Source organism: Xiphophorus couchianus, chromosome 6 (genome assembly GCF_001444195.1).
Source record: "Xiphophorus couchianus chromosome 6, X_couchianus-1.0, whole genome shotgun sequence".
NCBI lineage: Eukaryota > Metazoa > Chordata > Actinopteri > Cyprinodontiformes > Poeciliidae > Xiphophorus > Xiphophorus couchianus.
In genome coordinates this window covers 15412752-15434100 of record NC_040233.1, presented here as the reverse complement: position 1 = coordinate 15434100, position 21349 = coordinate 15412752, and the positions used below count along the sequence as shown (strand labels likewise).

At 40.0% G+C, this 21349-nt stretch overlaps 1 protein-coding gene across 8 annotated transcripts in view; it reads left to right on the top strand.

The window, feature by feature from the left end:
- znf521 (zinc finger protein 521) overlaps nucleotides 1-21349 on the top strand; it is a 114628-nt gene that overhangs the window by 52404 nt on the left and 40875 nt on the right. For 6 of the 8 annotated variants that reach the window (XM_028019802.1, XM_028019801.1, XM_028019799.1 and 3 more), the window contains one exon: nucleotides 138-170. The exons of the other annotated variants lie outside the window; for them this stretch is intronic. In XM_028019802.1, coding sequence (XP_027875603.1) covers nucleotides 138-170 — 33 coding nt within the window. The remainder of the gene's footprint in view (nucleotides 1-137; nucleotides 171-21349) is intronic. 8 annotated transcript variants of the gene reach the window in all.

The following is a 21349-nucleotide window of genomic DNA, read 5'->3' as shown; positions in this document are numbered from 1 at the left end:
GTATGCAAATCAGTAAGGAAAATTTTCCCAATTAATTTATAACAATAACAGAAAGATTTTTGGCCACTTTATAAAGGATGAATCATATATTAAACATTATGATTAAATGCTGAAATATTTGACCCTGTCTCATTCAGGCTTACAAGTGCCCGGATCACATCACCAAATAGGTGGAATTATTTTAATATTTTGACCATCAAATGCATCCCAAGTGTTGTGCTTTCATTATTTTTTGAGTTTCATCTTCCCTGCATGTGACTGATTTTTGCATGCTTGTGGAGACGAAAATCTCAATTCAAAATTACTCTATTATGCTGAGTATTCTATTTTCAAACAAACCCTTATAGAACTGTTAAAAATACTTGCAAAGCTTTTGATATTTTTCAATAATTGTCCACACACCCATACTTTCCTTTGTTGTTTTTGTTTAGCGTATCCATTTGATGCATCTTTTTACATCAGCACTCCTCTTAAATCTGGTTGTTGTTGGTACAATATTTTGTACTATATTTTTGTACAAAGTGCATTTAATGCATTAAATCAACTGGATATTGAATATTATGTTGTATATTACAAAAGATATTGCAGATTTATTCCTACTCTGTACAATATTTCTAAACTGTGAGTGCCAGTGTAAAACCAGTCTCCACATTTTCAAAATGTCTTCACTTTTGGTTGCCATTTGTATGCAGGCAGAATAATTTGTAGAGAGGAGACAATTGGAAAACAGGTTTTCTTGCCTGCAGTAAGTAGGCGTCTGAATTCCGGTCTCACGTTCCTTTATTCATTCATTTATTTAGCTCGTTTGGCGGCTCTTTCATTACACTGCATTATCTGTTGTCTTCAGTGGGGGAGAGACTCATTGATCTGGAACCAAACCGCCTCTCTGTTTGGGACACGCTTCTAGGCGCAGGTGAATTTAAACACGGTGGGCAATTCTATCAGGACTGGTAGGCAATTCTATCAGGGGCCCACTGTTTGTGCATAAACAATCAGAGGCATGTGATTTGTGATTTTGATTCTGCGGCGTATTTGCAAAAGAGAGAGACGAGCTGAGGGTGTGTAGGTGTGTGTTTTGTATTCATCTTTGCGATCTGCTCACCCACAAGTCTACTGGGGGTGCCTAATACAGTACCATGCCAGCATTAGTCCTTTCTCTCGCAAAGGCAGTCACGGAGCACACTGGGAGGGTAGAAAACAAACCCCCCTACTGGTTATTTTATGTCTTTCAGCTGCACAAGCACACAGTTCCCTCATAATAGCGGAATTCAGAGAGCTTAAGATAACAGGAGGATAGGTGATTGGGTTATTGTCTGATGTCTTACTTCTATGATATGCAATTTCTTAGTATTCAACATGATAACAGGTTTCATCTGACTTCTCAAAAGGTTTCTCTTAGTCAAAGTCATTTAGTGATTTGTAAAATATGGAAAAAACAAAGTTATTGAAATATGAAACAAAAGTGAAGGTGAACAAAGTAAAGCTAATGTGCTTAAATGTTTTAATAATAATGTATGATGATACAATAGTTGCAATATTTTTTCCCTTTATTTGGACCGTGAAGAGATTTTTCCTTTGCAATTTCCTGCAAAGGTGTTCATATTCATTCGATTTTTTTTACATTTTGTGATTAAGCAGTTAAAAATATCAGTGTATTTCATTGGGATTTTATTTTAAAGACAAACACAAATTGTCTCTTAGGGTAGTAGTAGAGTAGCACAGAATATTGCATATTTTTCACAATTTGTTTCAATTAAAAATCTAAAACATTTGGGGTGTATGTGTATTTAGTCCTAGTGAGTCAATACTTTGCAGAACTGCCTTTTGCTACAAGTGTTATGGAACATGTCTTCACCATCTTTGCACATTTGACTTTTTTAACCATTGTTCTTTACAAAACAGCTGAACCTCAGTCAAATTGCGTGTAGATTGTATGTGAACATCAATTTTCAGGCCTTGCCACAGATTTTCAAATTGATTTAGAGCTGGACTTTTAGTAGACATTATCATTGTATATCAAAGGTAAACCTCAGCCCAAGTTTGAAATGTTTGCAACCTCGAACAGGTTTTCTTCTAGGATTGCCCTCTATTTGACTCTGACCATATTTCAATCAATTCTGACTTTTTCAGTGCCCTCCATGAATAAAAGCAACCTAACAGACTAATACTACCATCACCATGTGTTACCTTAAGGATGGCTTCACAGCACAGTATGATGTGCTGTGGTTTCCTCCACATAATGTTTTGCATGTAGACCAAAAAGCTTGGTTTTGGTTTCCTTTGAAAAGAATATATTGTTCCACATGTTTGCTGTGCCATCTACATGCTTTGTGGCAAGCTCCTAAGAGCAACTTCCCATGGCTTTCTTTCAACATTGGCTTTATTCCTGCCACTTAATCATGATTACCTGATTCATGGAGGGCACAGCTAATAGTTGTCGTTTCCTCTGTACCTCCTCCAAATTTACCTCAGACTTTTGGGCTGCTTCTCTAAATGATTTTCTCCTTGCCCAACCCATCAGTTTAGGTGGATGTTCATGTCTTGATAGGTTTGTGGTTGTGCCATACTCTTTCCAAAAATGGAAAATATCTTTATCTTTGACCTGCCACATGTCTCTTGGTTCTTGTGACACTCTTCATAGGCCATTATAGAACAGTGTATTCACTGAGTTTAAATTACATACAGGTGGACTGTATTGACTTATGAAGTAAATAGGTTGCACTGAATTTTATTCAGGCTTATTAGTGTATAGCCCTGCGACAGACTGGCGACCTGCCATGGGTGTACCCCACCTCTCACCCGGAACGTTAACTGGAGATAGGCACCAGGTGTTAAAAATGGATGGGTGTTAGAAAATGGATGGATGGATTATTAGTATATACAAAACTGAATTCAAACGGATGCAGAAAAATGGACAGCTGTGTATAATTTTTCAGTGTAAATGTTTCACTCCAAAATAATATGCTACTTTGTTTTTATCCACTAAAATCCCAGTGAATTACATTTAGGTTTGTGATGGCAAAAACTGAATACTTACTGTGAATTCCAGTGGTTCTTTAAGTGCTGATCACGGCTAAAGTTCTGGTCTGTAATCACTACAAAGTTGATGTAGAGCCAAAAGCAAATAAAAAAATCTAATTTGGAAAAAGCTCTAAATACCTTCTCCACAGAAAAAAGGGACACTTTCTCCTTTTAATGGCCATCTGCACAGGAGAGGGGAAACAGGGGGCTGGGGTCATCTCCGCTCAGCTGTCAGCGTTATTAGCGTAGGTAATGGAGCAGACGCTGGATTCATAGGGGTGTTGTTTTCATCCATGCCCCGCTCCATGGTGTCAGTTCACACTGATAACTCTATATATAGTGATGTGTCGTGACATAACTATACTACTAAGTGTATGGAACAACAGAACCCGAGCCCGTCTCAGCCAGACGCATTCTTATTAGCTGCCTGTGTAATACAATAGTGTCTCCAAAGTAAATGTAATGAGCCCCCACCTTCACCTCCTCCCATTAGGGCGAAGTGGTTGTAGCTACCTCTTCTGTAAGACTGCCAGTGGATTTTGATGCATGGACATTACGTTCGGATGATGACGGTCCTGGTTCAGGCATAAAGGGCGGATCTGGAGCTCAGCTACTCAACATTTACTATGATAATGGAGGTAAATGAAAGGGAGGAGGAGGCCACGATTGCAGAGGGGTTGCGCTGCAGATCGGCCCCAGCCAAGCCCGTGAACGGCCCCACGTGTCTTAAGATGGAGGCTGCAGCCTACCAGGGCCCAGATGGATCAGTACACATTTGCTGTACAGCTGGTCGCTCTGTTTGGGGACCTGGTGTGATACTCCTATGGAGAAAAAAATGATATCGCCACCATCCAAGGAGCAATTTAATAGCAGGCCAGAAGACAGCTGGCCACTCTTTAGTTTAGAGTTTTTTTGGCATGGCACACTTACAGAATCGAGGGTGTCCGATTTTTCTCCAGAGACACACAGATTTTTACAGCTTTCAGCTGTTGCAGTCAGTATCAATCCTTTCAATGTCTATTTTTTTCCTCCTGATTACAAATTTTTTTTTCCATCAATACATTTCTCCATTTTGATAGCTGATGCACACTTCGGCAAATGTTTCACAAACACCGCCTTTTTATTTTGTTTTTTAAGAGGTCTTTTGAAGGTCTTTCACTGATACAAAAGCCTGTTTGGTTTTATCAGCATGCCATCACGAAACCCCACTGCTTCACTTTGACCCTAGTGTAAACTATGACATTTGGGCCCTCATGGGGGGGCAAGTTTGGCCCATTTATCACTCTGTTTCAAATGTCCCTGTGTAGATTTTCAGAGCCATAACGTGCTTTGAAGCTTGGGTTCATTCTTAAAGTGTTTTAAAGCCAACAGGGCATTTAGAGTTTTTTTTAATTCTTTGTTTCTTTCCTTCTGTCTTGCTTTCTTTCTTGTTTTTTCTTTCTCCTGTCCTATCCTCATTTCCCTCCTGCCCACTCTCAGCAGCAACTGCCAAGGTGGCAGCACACAGAAGGGTGACTATAAACAAACAAAACCAAACTACATCCTGGAAAACTGTTTTCGGGGTCACCTCTACAGAATTTTTTTGGGTTGGTGACAACGGTGAGCTCGAAGCCAAGTCAGGGAGGAGCCCTCTCTCGCAGAGAGGAGCCGGTGGCCTGGTCAGCCCAGGCGAAGGGGGTGGCGGGGCACCGGAGGGGTGGAAAGGTTTGGGGGCGGAGAGGGAAAGGCACATTTGCTGTACAGCTGGCCGCTCTGTGTGAAGCAGGCACTGTGGGCCGTTACAGAGCTGGAGAGGAGACCGAGCGAGAGGCCTTTAGCTCTCCTCTGTTCTCTTCCTCTTTTCCTCTCTGTTCTCCCTGTCCACTAGCTCCCTGTTTTCCTCTGTCTCAGTATTTAGCTCTCACATGTTCATATTAACTGAGCTCCAACCTGGCAAAGCATACTGTGTTGGCTGTTAGAGGAGAAACCGACAGGAGGCACACAGTAACAGTTTTTGAAGCTGAAAGCCTTGTTTTGTCTCTTGCTAAGGGTTTTAAAATTATCCTTGACACATATCCTCTTGTCTTGGGCCCCTGGAGCAACTTGGCCTGTTGTATGTTGATTATATGGTCTCCATCACTCTGTGTGCCCTAGTGGAAACACATTTTTTATCCCCTTTTCTTACTCCTTATGCATAAGCAGAACACGGGATTTCTTGCTTTGTTTCTTTTCCTATAATCATCTTTGATTAGGCATGTCTGATGATGTTCCCACAGATTCTAGGACTCATTCATAGAGGATAAACACATGTAATCTGTTAACAAACATGACGAAACAATCCTCGTTTGAATCCTGGGGGGGGCTGGATCAGAGTCAGAACTCGATAAACAACACAGCACAGGAACAGGATCAATCTTATGAAATAAATAAGAGAATGGGTTTGGACCAGCCACTGGAAACAAAGCAATCCATGCGTGCCATACACTGAATGTGATATCTCCCTGTTTTTATTAATTGGTGATTAATAACGCCTCTCTGTTCGTTAGCACAGTCACCTCCCGTGCAGCCAAGTGTGTTGCTGCTAATATGCAATTATGTGCACCTTACTGCTCGTTACATTATACCTCTCCCTGACTAATGTGGGGTCCATGAGGAGAATAGAAATCAGACGGAGTTGAAAAAACAATAAAAAAAACAAAAAAAAACACCCATCAATAAGATTCGCACATTCTTTGTCTTACTCACAAGTAGGATAAAAAGGGTTTCTTACAAATTCCTCGATGTAACCAGGAGACTGCATTAAAAGTTTTACAGCTTTGCAGAGACTCTTCCCAGTGTTTTTGTTGTAAAGCAGAGGTAATTGACATCACCATGGGGATGCTCTGTTGCTAGGCCAGACAAGCTGGGTCTGATGTGGTCCTTATCTATTGATTTTCCTGACATTTCACCGCACCTCACAGACTAGGCCAACATGTGAGAAAATATCTGATCCTCTCAGTTCATACAGCCTGCTTGTACAAACTCTGAGCAGGCGCTCGCTGCCCCTCACTGCATTGCAATTGGTGGGTTAGTGTCGCAGTGGCGTCTTGGGGTTGCTTCCTTGACAAAATGTGCTTATTTGTTGTAATTTCTCTAATCTTTGCCCAAGATAAATTATTATCTTTATAATTGTCAAGCATGCTTTTGGAGTAGACATACGTAGATCAGTTTTTGGAGCTCTGTTTTTAGTAAACCTCAAACATGCAAAAAATGACTTTTCTTCAAGAGCTATAATTTGAGTGCGCATAAAATAGATTATAGTGTGTTGCTTTTTAGTTTTGTTTCATAAAGCAGTTGCGATAAACAGGGTTTTGCTATTTTTTTAAAACAAGGAGTTGACATTTAATACTTTAGAACCTTATTTAATAAATTAATATGCTGAGTGTGGCAAGCATTACTCAAACAGCTGTCTCTGTGTGCAATACCAAGAGAATGTAGATACTTAATTCAAAAATCCAACATCTATAAAGGTAAAACCATACAGAGTAACTTCAACCTCTTGGTATGTAAGAAAACCACATATTGGGTTTGCTAAAAGTCCAAATTTGCATAACTATGAGAAAGTGAAATTGTAAGAGGGACAAACAGTTTGTAAAAACACTCTGACTAATATAATTGTAGGTTTTTGTTTTGTAACAAAAAAGATAAATCACTGCATATGACACACCCAGTCACTCATTCAGCTGTGTGTTTGTCACTCCATGACCAGCTTTAAAACGCTCTTACAAGGCACCTCTTTGAAAAAGGGCTGTTCTGTGGTTCTGAATATTCTAAATTGGTAATTTGCAAACATATGTCTCGACATGTTTGCAAAACAGTTTTTTCACTCTAAAAATAGCTAACATCATTTTCTCTTTTTTTCCTCAAGTAACAACTTAAACAACAGTGTAACAAATAACTGCTTACACATGATCCATTCACTGACAGAAAATAAGATTAGATTTTTTAATGGCAGCCAGCCAATAACCAACGAGGGCCTGTTAAACTGAAAACCTTCTGATTTTGAGCAACAGCTGGTTTCTCTGAGCATATCTGCTTAAGACTTTTACCATCTGACTAAAGTCTCTTCTCGATGGTCCTTCTTCTGATATCTTTTATTGATATAAAGAAGACATGTCTCCTTTAAAGTGTTAATGCCAACCCTTGTTCTAAAGTGAAAGCCATAAATAGTGGATGATCAGAATTAACCTCTGCAATGCTCCTTCTCCCTGTGGTCTCTGAGGTTTCACCAAGGGCGAAGGTGTGTGTGCACCCCTGTTCTGATGGGGTTGCTTAGCAGTCTGACTGGAGGGAGGGCTTATGGGAGAAGTGCAAACAGCCTTAGTAAAAGGTCAGAGCTGCAACCTACACCTCTCAAATCCCAGTCTAGCCCTGATGGGACCAGGGTTCCAAGCATGCCTAGAGATGCTTGTGGTAAGGGAGACATCCAGAGAGCATTAAGCGGTGTCCTGCCATTGAACTGCGTTGCTTTTAGATGTTTGTCAGCACCAATAGTGGTGTGACAAACCTGATCTAACCTGGTGTAGTGTCTATTACCCAGTGTGTTTTTGAAATTATGTGCACGCCATGACAGTAAAGACTATCATATGCTACTGAACAGAAACAAATTTCAACATTGTTCCCAAAACTGTGGTTTCATAGGTGTGGAGTGGTTTGTTTTAAAACACAAACAGACTCCAAAAGAGTCTGGCAAAAAGAAAGTTTAATTCTCTTTATGGAGCACAGTGGTGGTTTTCCAAAGTACCATGTGACGAATGACCATCCTCATCAAAGTTTGGCTGTGTGAATGGTGGGCAGGGGAGGAGAGAGAAGGGGAATAGGGCTCTGAAAGGCCCCCCAGCGTCAAAGCCTTAATAATCATGTGAGCAGCGCTGGACTTCATTACCCTCCTGTTCGACAGGCCGAGTGCCAGCCTGGATTGCTGGCTGGCTGTGGCAAGGTCAACGGCGGAGGAAAAACCAGTTACTGTGTTACTCTGGAGCGGAATGGAGAGGGGCGGCCATCTGTCAGCTCAGGCCTGCCATACCCGCAGAGCAAATGGACACGGGCGGCCAGAGGAGAGGCCACAGACACCCATAGAGCTAAACCCAGCGAGCATAACACTAAGGCGTGGACTCGGGTCCAGCCAAAGAAATGGGCCTTGATACCACTAAAGCACACATATATGTGTGCACATGGAGAAGATAGGGCTATCTGCAAGAAATTTGGCAGCAGGTTGTGTCTATATTTATGCAGTTTTTTAAGCTTCAGCACACTGTTGGGCTCCCACTGATTTCCATCCAGATGGCAAACTATTTGTTAAAAAGTTAACAAAAAGTTTTGTGCTTGCCAACATTTAATGTGTTTAATTAGTTTTTCTTTACAGAAACACTGAAAATAAGAGGATATCGTATTATATCTTTTGAATTTTTTTTTTCAATTGTGCTATTCCTAAGTTCAACACCTATCTATAGCTGATTCTATATTTAATGTTTCACCTTGCTGGCTTTTTGTCAGCATCTGAGTTACACTGGTCCGCTCTGCGAGGACCTTTACGATGCCTTCTGGCCAAAGTGGAAGAACCTTGTGGAATGTTCCAAAGCTCTCTAATAGGTTTCAGGTGCTATGGGCTGCTAGCCAGCCCCCCAGCCCTCATCAACACCTCACACTGTGAGTCTGGTATGATAGGATCCAGCAACAGCAACACCACTTCTCATATAAAAGGGTAATTTTACAAATTGGACTGTTGCTTTCTATAAAGTCTTAGTCTATCATGTCAGTTTGCTCAGATGCTCTGACTTTGGTTCATATTAATGTTTTTGTATTTTTATAGGTGTTTTAATGATTTTAAATAGAATAATTGTTGCGGTGGCTGAATAGCAATAATGCTAATGAAGAAAGCACAGATGAATGCACAAAACACACAAAGATAAAAAATAAATAAATCTCCGGACATGCAGATCATTATGGCATGTTCAGTGCGATTTTAACTTGCGTCAAGATTGCAAATCAAGATACACGTGCATATATATATATAATATTAAACAATATTAATATATGTACTAAATATTGGTTTTGTACATGGGGTAGGGTTAGGGGTTAGGGGTTAGGACAGGGTAGGGTTATAAATTGGAAGTACTATGGCATGGAAGGCTAATGGGAGCACAGATTGGTAAATCAACCTAGAATCTTTTTGAGAGCATTGTTCTATTCAATTATTTATTTAATGCTTCTCTTAGTTTTACAGTATGTTCATTTCTTTGGGTAACTGTATCTAGTCACAGCCTAGCTGTGCATGATTTTTAGTTGCAATGTATATTCTGTAAAACTGATACAAGTGTTTTCTTAATCTCCATATATTTTTTAACTCTTTATCTGCAGTTCATTGAGTTCTTGTTTGTGCTTCCTATATTTCAGTTTCTCACAAATTATGTCTGAGATTAGACAGTGCAGCAATTTCTTTCCATCCCAGCACAGCTAAAGTTCCTCCTTGTTTTCTTCCTGCACCAAGAATACCAACCACCCCCCAGCTTGAGAATCAACATACTCCGGAAAACAGGGAGATGGTCCTGGGCGATTCCCCTTGCCTTAATGGAAATCACACAGGAACTCCCTGGATGAAAGCTCTATTAGTTATTAAGGTTTAATGTTGATATCAGTGGTTATGTGTTTACTGGAGTGCACAGTGTTGCTGATGTGGAATTGTTGGAGAGGTGCAGATTTAGTAAGGAATTAGTGTACACCCAGGATTTAATTAAGGGGATCTATTTCCATCTTGTTAGAAAGAGATAATGCAAGTACTGCATGCATTGTGGGTTACCATATTAAATGCTGCTTCCTGTAAACGACATAATATTAACTACAAAAAAGGTATGCAGGTTAGAAACGATGTGCTTTATAAGCAGTTTGTCTTTTGTAGTCAAAGTTAACAAAAAGGTGTTTTTTGGGAACATTTTGCCTCTTCATTACTTTTTAATGTTTTTTTATGTCAATGAAAAATATACAAAATAACTTCAATGCTTTCCATACAGTTTCTGGCTTGACAGCGGAGCGTGAATGCTAAAGCGACACAGACTCTTTGTCTCTCCATTTGTCCCTGCAACAGCCTAAAGAAACCTTAAGCCACTCTCTCTCTCTCTGATTAATCTTTTAACATTTATAATTACTAATTAAGTTAGTAAGAGACTTTTAATGTAGTCCTCCTTCAATGGGGAGCAGAGAGGACAACAGATCATTAGCTTCAATAATGAACGCAGATGAGATGGATAATGGCCTGTGATAGGTGAATACTGACAGCTACATCAAATAAGCGGAGTGTGTGGGAAACAATTCATGCACCTAAGCACTTATAGTGTCATGTCAAAGTATTCAAACTTTTTCACATTTTAAGTGATTGCGAACCTCCCCTGTATCCAGTGTATCTTATGAAAGTGAAATTGTAGGTCACACCAACTGAACTGGTCTTTTCCATCGTTTGAAAATAAAAAAATAGTGCGACTGAACTGAAATTACCGGGCTAGACAACAAAAGTATTAGCCAGAGACGATGCAGCCAAGCCTATGGTAACTCTGGAGGAGTGACAGAAATGTTGGGAAAATATCTTAACTGAACATCTGTTAGTGGTGCACTCCACAAATTTGGTCTTTATGAAAAAGTGGCAACAAGAAAACTAGTGTTGAAAAAATTTGTAAGTCCAATTTAAACTGTACCAGAAACCTTGAAGGGTGCACAGTAAGCATATGAAAGAAGTTTCTTTAGTCATATGAAAAAAGCAACTTTTTGGCCTAGATGAAAAACTAACACTGGGCATCATCCTGAATACACCATCCTGTTGGTGAAATAATGATGATGGTAACATCATGCTGTGGAAGTGCTTTTCTTCTGGCAGAAATTGGAAAGTTAGTCAGATATGATGGGCAGATGAATACAATGTGACAGTTCTGGAATAAAATATATTACAAACTGCAAAGAACTTGAGACTTCAGAAGTATGCACAATTTTTTGACTGTCCATGACATAAAATCTCAATAAAATCCACAAAATGCTTTAGTTCTAACATTTAAAAAAGTGAAAAGGTTCAAGAGGCATAAATACTTTAGCTAAGCATTCAATTTGGATTCACAATAAAGCTAGACAAGGGGAAGAAAGCATTCTCCAACCCCCATCCCAAATCTTTCATAAATAATTAAAAAATATGTTTCTATTAAATTATGCTGGTGCTAATGTACTTACGATGCAGTTTATATTGCAAAATATATAGGCTGCCTATAATAAGTAGTGGTGTCAGACTTAATTTCAGGTACAGATTTTATTATTAGATTAATTCACACTGGTTTTATTGAGCCTCCCTAATGTTGCTAGTGTATCTCATTATCACATTAGTACATTAGTGTCTGTATTATCCTGGTGGCTGTGAGTTGCTGCCCATTAAAACAGTCATTCCATCTCAGTTTTGTTATTTTTAACTTTTATTATTATTATTTTTCTTTTTTACCTTAACGACAGAGCTACTCCAGTGCTTTCCCACTTTGGGGAAGGTGCTTATGCCATAATGATTATTATCATTAAGAAGATATTAATGTGCTTAGTGTTTGCGACCCAGCTGCTCATCATGGCCCCAGCTACACATGGGAGGAGAGCGCCTGCCAAAACGGACAGCGCTTCTCGGCCACCGCCCACCTGTCCAGAGGTTTCAGGGTTAGCAAAGGTCACGGATACATACTTCCCTGCCCTCTGCTGAACAAGCAGAAGGATAACTGCACCACAAACAAATTGGAGTAGATGAACTGTTTTGTGAGCTTCATTAAGTATTGCAGCAGAGTAAACTGCAAGTGAATTTAGTCATCTTCCTGTTATACAATTTCAGCACATACGTTAATTATAACCAAGTCACTCTACTGGGTGGGGAAGCACATTTTTTCCCCCTGTAGAGATTCATGCCACATAATTATTAATTGAACTGAGATCTTGCTATTATATCAGGGCTTTGCAACTAAAGAACAGAACTTTAACACTATATATGTTTGCATTCAGGTAATTTTATGAGTAACATTTTTCTTACTTGCGTTCATCATACGACTTTTTTTTTGTGACATATTTGCCTGGTAAATCAGATGAATTGTGACTTGTATTTTCAAAGTCTCACACACAGAGATATATGGTGTGTGGCTGAAATTCCTCCAGTCTCTTAGTTTCAAAATGCTGCTTCATTAGGGCTGGAAAAAGAAGCCCATAGTAACATTTCATCAAACAAATCGGTACTGCAGACCAACATAATCAATCACAATCCTTCGCCAATACACTGCATTCTGTAACTACCAAGCTGGCTCGGAAAAAAGTCAATTATGGCCCCTGTCTCTGCTCCTCTGTACAGTTTCTGCAATTATTTTCATCATGCAAATGTGCACCGCATTCTGCATACATTTCACACATGCAATCTTTTCCTACTCCTGGATTTGTTTTTCTTTTTGTGCTGCCAGTTCTTGTATGATACATGGGTTGTACTTTTATTTTTTGGAGAGTGCAGTGTGCTATCACTGAAATAATCAAATTAAATATTAATGATTTTTACTCTCAGACTAACAATTGCGTTACTCAGAGGGCTGCAGACAGCGATGTTGTTCATATTTCATATGTTTTTTGAGTCCATATGGACCTGTACTCACTTCTTCTTTTTGTTTGAAATCATTCACAGTTCGTTTTAATTCCAAGTGGTATTTTCCCTTCGTCTTCCTTGAGTAGATTTATGGAGAGTGCCATTAAAAAGTATTTCTAAGACTCTTGCTGTATAGTGTTAGCCCTTACTCTAAAATGGAGATAATGTGAAACAGTGTTGAATCTTCTCAGGAACTGTCAGTTATTCATGGATGACTGACTCATCCACAAGAAAACAAAACATCCTGGAAAAGCATAAGTTCTCCAGGCCTTGCTTGTTTAATTTAGCTCCGTGTTTACAATTCAACAATAAGACAGAGATTGGGCAAAATGTGCATATGTGGGAGAAAGTGAAGGTGAAAAGCACTGAGCACAAAGGACTGTCTCACTTTTCCCAAAAACATTTAGCGAATCTGAAGACTTTAGGGAAAATTTTCTCTGAACTCACAAGACAGTGGAAGGTGTGTATCCATATACATGTGGTATCAATCTAACAAATTTCAGAAAAAAACATATTTTAAATTGTCAAACGTGGTGGTTATAACAAGATTATGTAGGGCTGCCATTTTGCTCCACAATTTGAGTTACATGACCTGAAATTTGCTCTGTATTAGGAAATCCTAATGGAAAATGTTCTTTCATTGGTTTGTGAACAGAACATTTACAGTCACTCAAAACACACCAGCAACTCCACCTCCTGAATTACTCAAAACAACCAAAGAGCGTTTTTTTTGTGTGTGTGTGTGTGCCCCGTTCAACATCTGGGCATAAATCTGATTGGGACATTGAGGCATGACCTTAATTAAAGAGTCATGTTATGCTCAAAAGCCCTCCAATCAGGTTGAAATAAAACTAAAAATTGTGGCTACAAATTCATCTGCATGTACAGAAATCATTGCAAGTCACTGCAAAAGTTTGAAGACAATTGTTCCCACCAGCGACAAATTACTTTTTCTTGTAGGGCCAGGTTAGGTCAGTTAGCTTTTCCCATTAATGAACAAAGTTATCATGGTGAATCTGTTGCTTTTAGTTACGCTGTCTTTGTATTTTGTTAAAAGATTTAAATGTAAGTATTTTACTTAAAGTAATTAAGGTTTTAAATGTTAACAAAAAAGAAGTCATCTTTAAGAAGGCAAATACTTTTCACCGCATCATATGCACATGCAGAAATCCATCACTTGTATAAATCAGTCTATATCTATCTTTTTTCCCAACTTCTTGTGTGTTCATTTCTCCATTTTCCCCTTAGTGTTCATTCTAAAACACAGCAAACATGCTGTACATAATACACACACCAGGAAACACACGAGGTAGCTCGATTGGTGGGGGCCACGGCTGCAGCTCTTCTGCGCAGTCCCAGAGTGGCTCCCGGGGCTCGGCTGCCAGTTGTTTGCCAGCGTCTCCGTGTGGAATTCATTCAAATTAAAGCGGTGGAATGAGGCCCGAGTCCCAGAATGCCTCGTCCCTCTCCTTCATCAGCATTCCGCCGATGAGAGTAATTAAAGCAGAAATTAATTCTGCTGTAAGCAGAGGAGCCACAGAATAACTGATATTAGAGGCTGGATGATGAATGCTTGGCATCAAGGGAGGTCTCAGGGGAGGGGAGGAAAATTCACAGATCTTTCTTTCTTTCTTTCTTTCTTTCTTTCTTTCTTTCTTTCTTTCTTATTTTAGTTTATTGTTGGTTGGTAATGCTTTGGTTCAGATTATCTGGTTCTGATTTTAATTTTGCTTCCTCTTGCTGTTTTTACATACTAGATGATTCTTCATTTTTTGCAATTCTTTTGATCCTCTGTGGGAAGATTTGTCTTTCCGTCTTGTTTCAAAATTGCAACAAATACCTAAACACTCTGACAGTGACAGTATTTCACATTCTGTCAGCACTCATAGTTCCCATTTTCAGTCAACAGGCATTTTGGAGCATATTGATGCTCCAAATGTCAGTGTATGATTGTTTGCCAACACAAGTTAAACTGGACACTCCTCCTAGGGTAATTTCTAGCCCAAAGTAACACATTTCAGATAAAAACAAACCTCTGCCAATTATATACAGAGGGGAGTATATAAACATATTAATAAATCAGAGTGTGTGTTTAGTATTGAGCCGTCTCAGAGCTAAATATTGTGCGTTTTTCCAAGAAGAATGACTTTGTTCCCTTGCTAGGCGTCATTAAAGATTGAACCTTGAAGCTCTCCAGATGACGTGATATTCTACCCATGATGATTCAGTGATCCTCCAAGTCCCCAGACGCTTTTATTTTTGGAACGCCAACTCCTAAACGAGAACAGTCACAAGACAGAAAGACAAACAAGTGAACTCCTAAAACACAGAGGCTAGATGAGATTTTCAGTGTTTTCTGCTCCCAATAATCAAATGGATTTGAACAAAGGTTAGATCTCTTTGGGGCTTTATGGTAATGTGATATACGGTGCTGCCATGGAATTTGCGAATGCATGTCTTAGCTCTGTCTGACTCTAAGGATGGAGTGAATGGTAATTATGCTGACCTCTGCCCCTCCCTCTCTGTCTCTGCCCTCTGGGTAAAAAGCCTGAGGAGGTAATAAACAATAGATAGATTTGTCTTGTTTGCAATACAGCTGCGCTCCTAATGACACGTGAGATCCGCCTCTGTTTTGAAAATAATTCACGCCAAGATCTGCAGGTATTCAAATTGCATTTTTAATTGGTTCCGCACAGGAATATCCCAATCAGATGTAAATGAATTGAAGCTCAACCAGAGACTTACTGCCTGGTATTAAGAATTTAGCAGGCTGGCAAAAGACCTGGCACACAGAATTAACGATTAAGTTTGGCGGGGGGAAAACACAATTGCGGTGAGGATGAAAGCCAGCAGAGTCAGCCATAGACCTGTTGATGAGCCCAGTTTAAAAGAACTTTGAGCATCTTACAAAATATTCCAACAATGAGCACAGGGAACTTTTCTTACCTTCCTTCCTAACCTCTTCACCTTCTGTGGTGGCAACATGCACTTTTTGAAGTTTTACTCTGGTTATAGTTATTTGCAAACTTCAGCAACTGGCTATTTTTTTGCAGTAATTTCTTTAATTTTATTATCCTTACTTTATTTTGTTCTCCTGTTTATCTCATTGTTAAAAGTGGCTAAAAGAAATAGGTCCACAAATTATATCATATCTGGATCTCAGAAAAATTAATTGATGGGCCATTAAATAACAGTTTTTGACAACTTAGTGGTAGTGGTAAAATTTGAAAAAAAAAAAAAAAAAAACATGCTACAATTACATTCATTACATTTATGTTAAGAAACCCAATAGTTATGTCACAATAAAATAATTCTGTTAAAACTATTATTTTAAAAGGAGAATCTTTCTGGATCTCCATTACTTATTTTCACAAATCACAAAATGTGATTTATGAAATCTAAAATGTATTCCAGCCAAGGTTTGACCATCTTACCTACTGCAGTTTTTATGGTTGTTTGAATCCAAGATGGCCTTAATAGAAAAAAAACAATTAAAGATTCTCTTTTAAATAGAAGCGCTATCTTGCAATATGTAACCGAACTATATCAGGCAATATGTAACGCGATATAGTTGCTTCGCAAGACAGACTTCACTGTGACAAAACATAACATGGTGTTTTAAAATTCCGATCTTGTCTTAGATTATGTTTTACAATAAGAACAATTAATGTATCACAGCTTTTTTGTTAAGAAGGAATGCCATTCTTTATGCTAGTGATAACAAAATGTGTTAATTTTATTGAAAATCTTTTTAATGAATGCTAACATCACATTGATCAAATATTACCAAAACAAATTGCTAAGAAAACAAAGATACTGAAAAGTAATTGGAACCACTTATTGAAGCATGATGATGTACTGGCTCCTTCCAGCTCCAGTAGTAGTACTAAATCATAACACACTCCTAACCACAGTCTTGTCTTCGTTTAGCTTCCTGTTTTCCATTTTTTCCATCCTCTTTTACAGGGATGATGTGAAGCACCACGCAAAAATAGTAAACATCCAGTAAAGGTATTTTCTCTAAATAATTCAGCAATCTTGAGTCTTTTTTAGACTCGAGGTTTACCTGCGGTCCTTTCTAAAAGCCTTCTACTTAACAGCAGTTTTCTGGGAGTGTATCCACAGTGGATCATATTGCTGTAGCGCCTGATGTCTTCCTCTGTCATTCAAATAGGTATGTGGTTATGAGCTGCAAGGAGACATCTTGTTTTATGTTTGTCTGCTTGGTACATGCTCCAATAATGATAATAATAATAAAATACTCAAAATGAAACCTTGGTGTAATGATGACCTTAAACACAATGACACCCTTTCCCATAACATTGTCCTGTCCAATAGTCCAGAACTCCCCTAAGAGGCCTTACAGCAAAGTCTAGGAGGAACCAAATGAGAGAGAAATCGATTACTTTCCTCTCTCCACTGTCTCTGCCCTGGCTGAATTACTGAAACAAGATGCTGCACTTAGAGGAGTCTTTGGAGAGCTCGGGGGAAAGAAAGAGAGGTGGGTGAGAGAGAAACACTTTTAGGGACATGGGTGCCATTTAGAAGAGGACCATCTTCTCACAGAAAGCCACTAAAAGCAGCGAATGATCCTCTTCCTGTCCCCGGCTGGGAGGTGGTTAGCCTCCTGTGGTCAAGTGAATACAGAGCTTACATTTGGGTTTGAGGTCAAGGCAAGATCATTAAAAGAATATTTATTTCTGAACTTTAAGCATGCATCATTTAGTTTGTGACTTCAGTTCAGCATGTCACTGGTGCCTACATGACCACATTTTGATGCTCTACAGCCTTCATGATGTCACCGTGTTGGTTAGCATCAGCTCTGACTTTTATTGTCAAAAGTACAAAGATAAAATTGAAACTAGTTCGTCTGGCAGACAGAACACGGTGCTTAAGGGACCCAATCTTTGTAAGTGCCATTAAGTGGAAATTGCCGTTCACATATTCCAGTGGTTTGATTAATTATGCTCTCTCATGTGTTTTGATAAAGGCCAAATGAAATATGAGGAGCAAATTGCATTGTGTTTCTGTATCCTGTTACGTAAAGGCAGTTTAATTATTGACACATGTTTTGCCACCTGGCAGGGGAAGGGATTGTCGGACATGAATAGGAATCATACAATGAATGTTACTAAAGAGCAGAAATGGTACTTGAAAGAGGGGATGTTCCTGCATCTGAGGCTTGGTTGATGCTTCTGCCCTCGTTACTGGCTCATTCTTTTTGTGCAATCAGAGCAAAGTGCAAGAAGATGGCAACGCTCTAAAGGAAGCATTGCAAATAAGTGACTGGACTTTGAAATTCATTTAACTTTGTGAAGCAGGATTGCTTCTTGAAAGGTCTTCTCTGGCAAACATGGAATTAAGGCGATATTTTATGATGGCTGTGTAGCCTCTCTGGGGGATTAAAGGATCAGTGCAGACTTTGTGTGATATCTTAAGATAGCTCTTTCTGATCAGAGGAGAGGCTTAGTTACAGACTCTACTTTGAACTCAAAGAATCAGTGTAAGACAACAACAAGCAAATTTGCAGCTTTAATTGAAACGCTTCCTTTTCCCCTCTCTTTCTTCCTTTTTTGTCTTTGTTCTCAAAGTGTTTCTGAAGAGTAGCACCCTCTAGTGCCATGGAGATTGAAAGACAACAATGTGCCTTCTGTTGTACTCTGCAATACTTAGAGTGCACTTCATTCTGTATTCTACAGTGTATGTGGAGGTATTAGCTCATAAAACCCTCCTACTGTTGTATGAACCGACTGACGTCCCTCAGCTCTATATGAACAGCAGGGCCCTGATACTCAGTCCCAAGCTGTTCCTGTTTGCCCAGAATGATCAGGCCTGGCCTCATGCTCCCTACCTGATCTAGTTGACTGGGCTGTGTAAGTTAGGTAGGCAGTCCCTGTCTCCATTCCCCTCCTCCCTCCCAATATGCACTTGGACGGGGGCTCAGGCTGCACCTTTTGTGTTCCACAGGGATAGGGGGCCAGATGGAGGAATTTGATTAACCAGCAGTGGAGGACCAAATGTTCAATTGGATACAGAACCAGTTGGAAGACGGGAGTGAGCGAGGGATGAGGCGGGGGTAGAGAGAGAAATCTAAAATGGCTGGTCATGTGCGCCGGCCAACACTTTTCCAAAGGGGAGCCCAAACAGACACTGAGGTGTAGTAATGCAGAAGCCCTTTTCCAAGTACCAGCTGGGCCTTTTAGGAGCCTCTATCCCCACAGCAGACACTCAGCAGCCTCCGAGCAGCTTGACTTTACCATATGTGGAACTTTTTTATGCTCCACCTGGTTTCCCCAGGGGTCTTGTGCCGCTGGGATGCTGGAGGCAGGTGAATTGCTCTTAATGCAAGGCACTGAATCACTGGGCCAAATACATGAGGGAAGTGCCTGGGGAGTGGAGAGGAATCTGTAGAAAGATGGACTGGCACGACCTTGGTGCTCGTGCCTGCTTTAGCTAAGAAAAACTCATGATGTGTCATCATGCCTCTACCCTATGCACACCCCTGTTTTAGTTATGTTAAAATTAGGGGTTTTTTTACAACTAATCTTTTCACTAAGCACTTTGTTTGAGCTGTTCTCTATAGCATTTTCTTAGTTTTGGAGTTTTCAGTTGCAATTATTACAATTGCATCTTTGTTTAAGGTATACCTGCCAAATACTTTTCTAGTATTGTCATGGCTTGTTTAAATGATGAAGCGTTCAAAAACCAATTTCTTCTCCTTGAACTCAATTACTACATCTAAATAAAATCCAGTGAAATATTTTGACAATATTTAGATAATGTTCACATTATCTACAAAGTGAACATTTGTAGATAATGTTCACTTGTGTGTAATTGAATCTCAGCATAAATCCACCTGTTCTATGAAGACCTCACAAGTTTGAAGAAGTTATGAAGACCAAGGAATACAGTGGTTCCACCATCAAACAACATCAACATTGCAGTGGTTTAAAACAAAGGTTCTCTATTCTGGACGGCCCACTGTCCTAACTGAGCTAACTAACCCTATCCCTTGTTTTAAGTGTTTCCCTACTGCAGCACATTTGACATAAATGCATGGCAATTATTAAGCTTCTGCAGCACTTGATGACATACTGAGCAGACAATGCAGTTCTTTGAGTCATGTGTGCTGGGGCAAAGACACATTGAAAACATGAAGGACAGTGGGCCCTTAGGAAAAGAACTAAGAATAATTGGTGTAGATCAAAGAAGATTGATAACCCAGTTAAACTACAAACTCGGATATAATTGAAAGTATCTGACAAAAAATAGATAAAAATATTAACGTCTTGTGTGAAAACCTTGTAGAGACATACCCCAACAAACTTCCAACTATAATTGAAACAAAAGGGTTTTGCAAAGTGTTGACTCGGAATGTATGACTGCAAATGAGTGCCACACTTTTTCAGATGCTTAGCATACTTTTTTAAAACTATGGTTTCCTTTTCTTCCATTTCATAATTATGTGCTATATTTTGTAGGTATATCACCTAAAATTCCAGTAAAATACATTCAACTTTGTTGTGGCAACATTATAAAATGCAGAAAAGTTCAAGGAGTTATACAAGCATAGCTTTCTCGGTCCAGGCCGTCAGGACAGCTACTGTAGGTCAGTTGAGTGAGATTTCGGCCAAGATGATGGGGATTTGGTCACTCTCCTGCCTGCACCTGTCTTCCTGATTCTGTGGCACAGTGCCAGAGGTCAGGGGTCACAACAGGGGGCTGTCAAGGTCAAAGGTTTATCACTCTCCAAGGGGTCTTGGAGCCATCACTCAGATCCTGCGGTACACACGCTCTGCCCAGTCGAATTTCCCTCTTCCCCCACTTTTTCTAATCCTTCCAAATGGCTCAGGCAAAACTCCTGACAGCAGCGAGAGAAACAAACTGTGGGGTGTTGAGCTCTAAGCCATCAGCTGGAGATTTAACTTTGAAAAGATTCCCTTTTTACTCACTGCCCTTTCCACCAATCTGAGGGCACACCAGAGTCCAAGCACCCAGAGCAGCTGCCCTCTGACCCTGCCAGCGGTTGTTGGTTTATTTTGTTTGGGCATTTGAGAGGGAAGGGGGCCTGCTTTTGACAGGTCAGGCAGCAGGACTTGGATGAGGTCTTTAGCCAAGAAGGGCCAGAGAGGGAGAATTTCACAGCTCGAGAAAAGACACACAAGCTACGCTGGGCTGGCGTTGCGGCTCCAGCTCCAGCTCCAGCATTATACCCATGATACTGGATTAGTTGTCATATTCATGGAGACATGTGGAAAATGGGCTAATTTGGGGGGCGATTCATGCAAAGTCAATTCCATCATGCAGGCAGAAATTCCACGATACCTCTGTTTGTGCAGCTGTGCCCACTTCTCAAATTACACCAACCCCCTTCACAACCCTTTCTGCTCCCCTTTACTTCCTTTGAGCGTGCCAGGAGCCTCTCACAGGTTTTCTACTTATCAGGGACTAAAGTAAGAGATTATGAAACATAAAGGGGAGCCATGAGGTAGAGCCACGGTTCTTCCTTCGGTCGGCGGAGGGGAGTGTCATATAAGGGGCAAGCAATGAGGCCACATCAAGAAGTACTAACCATCAGGCTGTAGCACCAAGTCTGACAGACCGCAGGGAACAGACCTGCCGCATCGAGTCTGTCAGCTGTTCCAGCAGTTCAATGCAATCGTGGGAGCCCCTTCC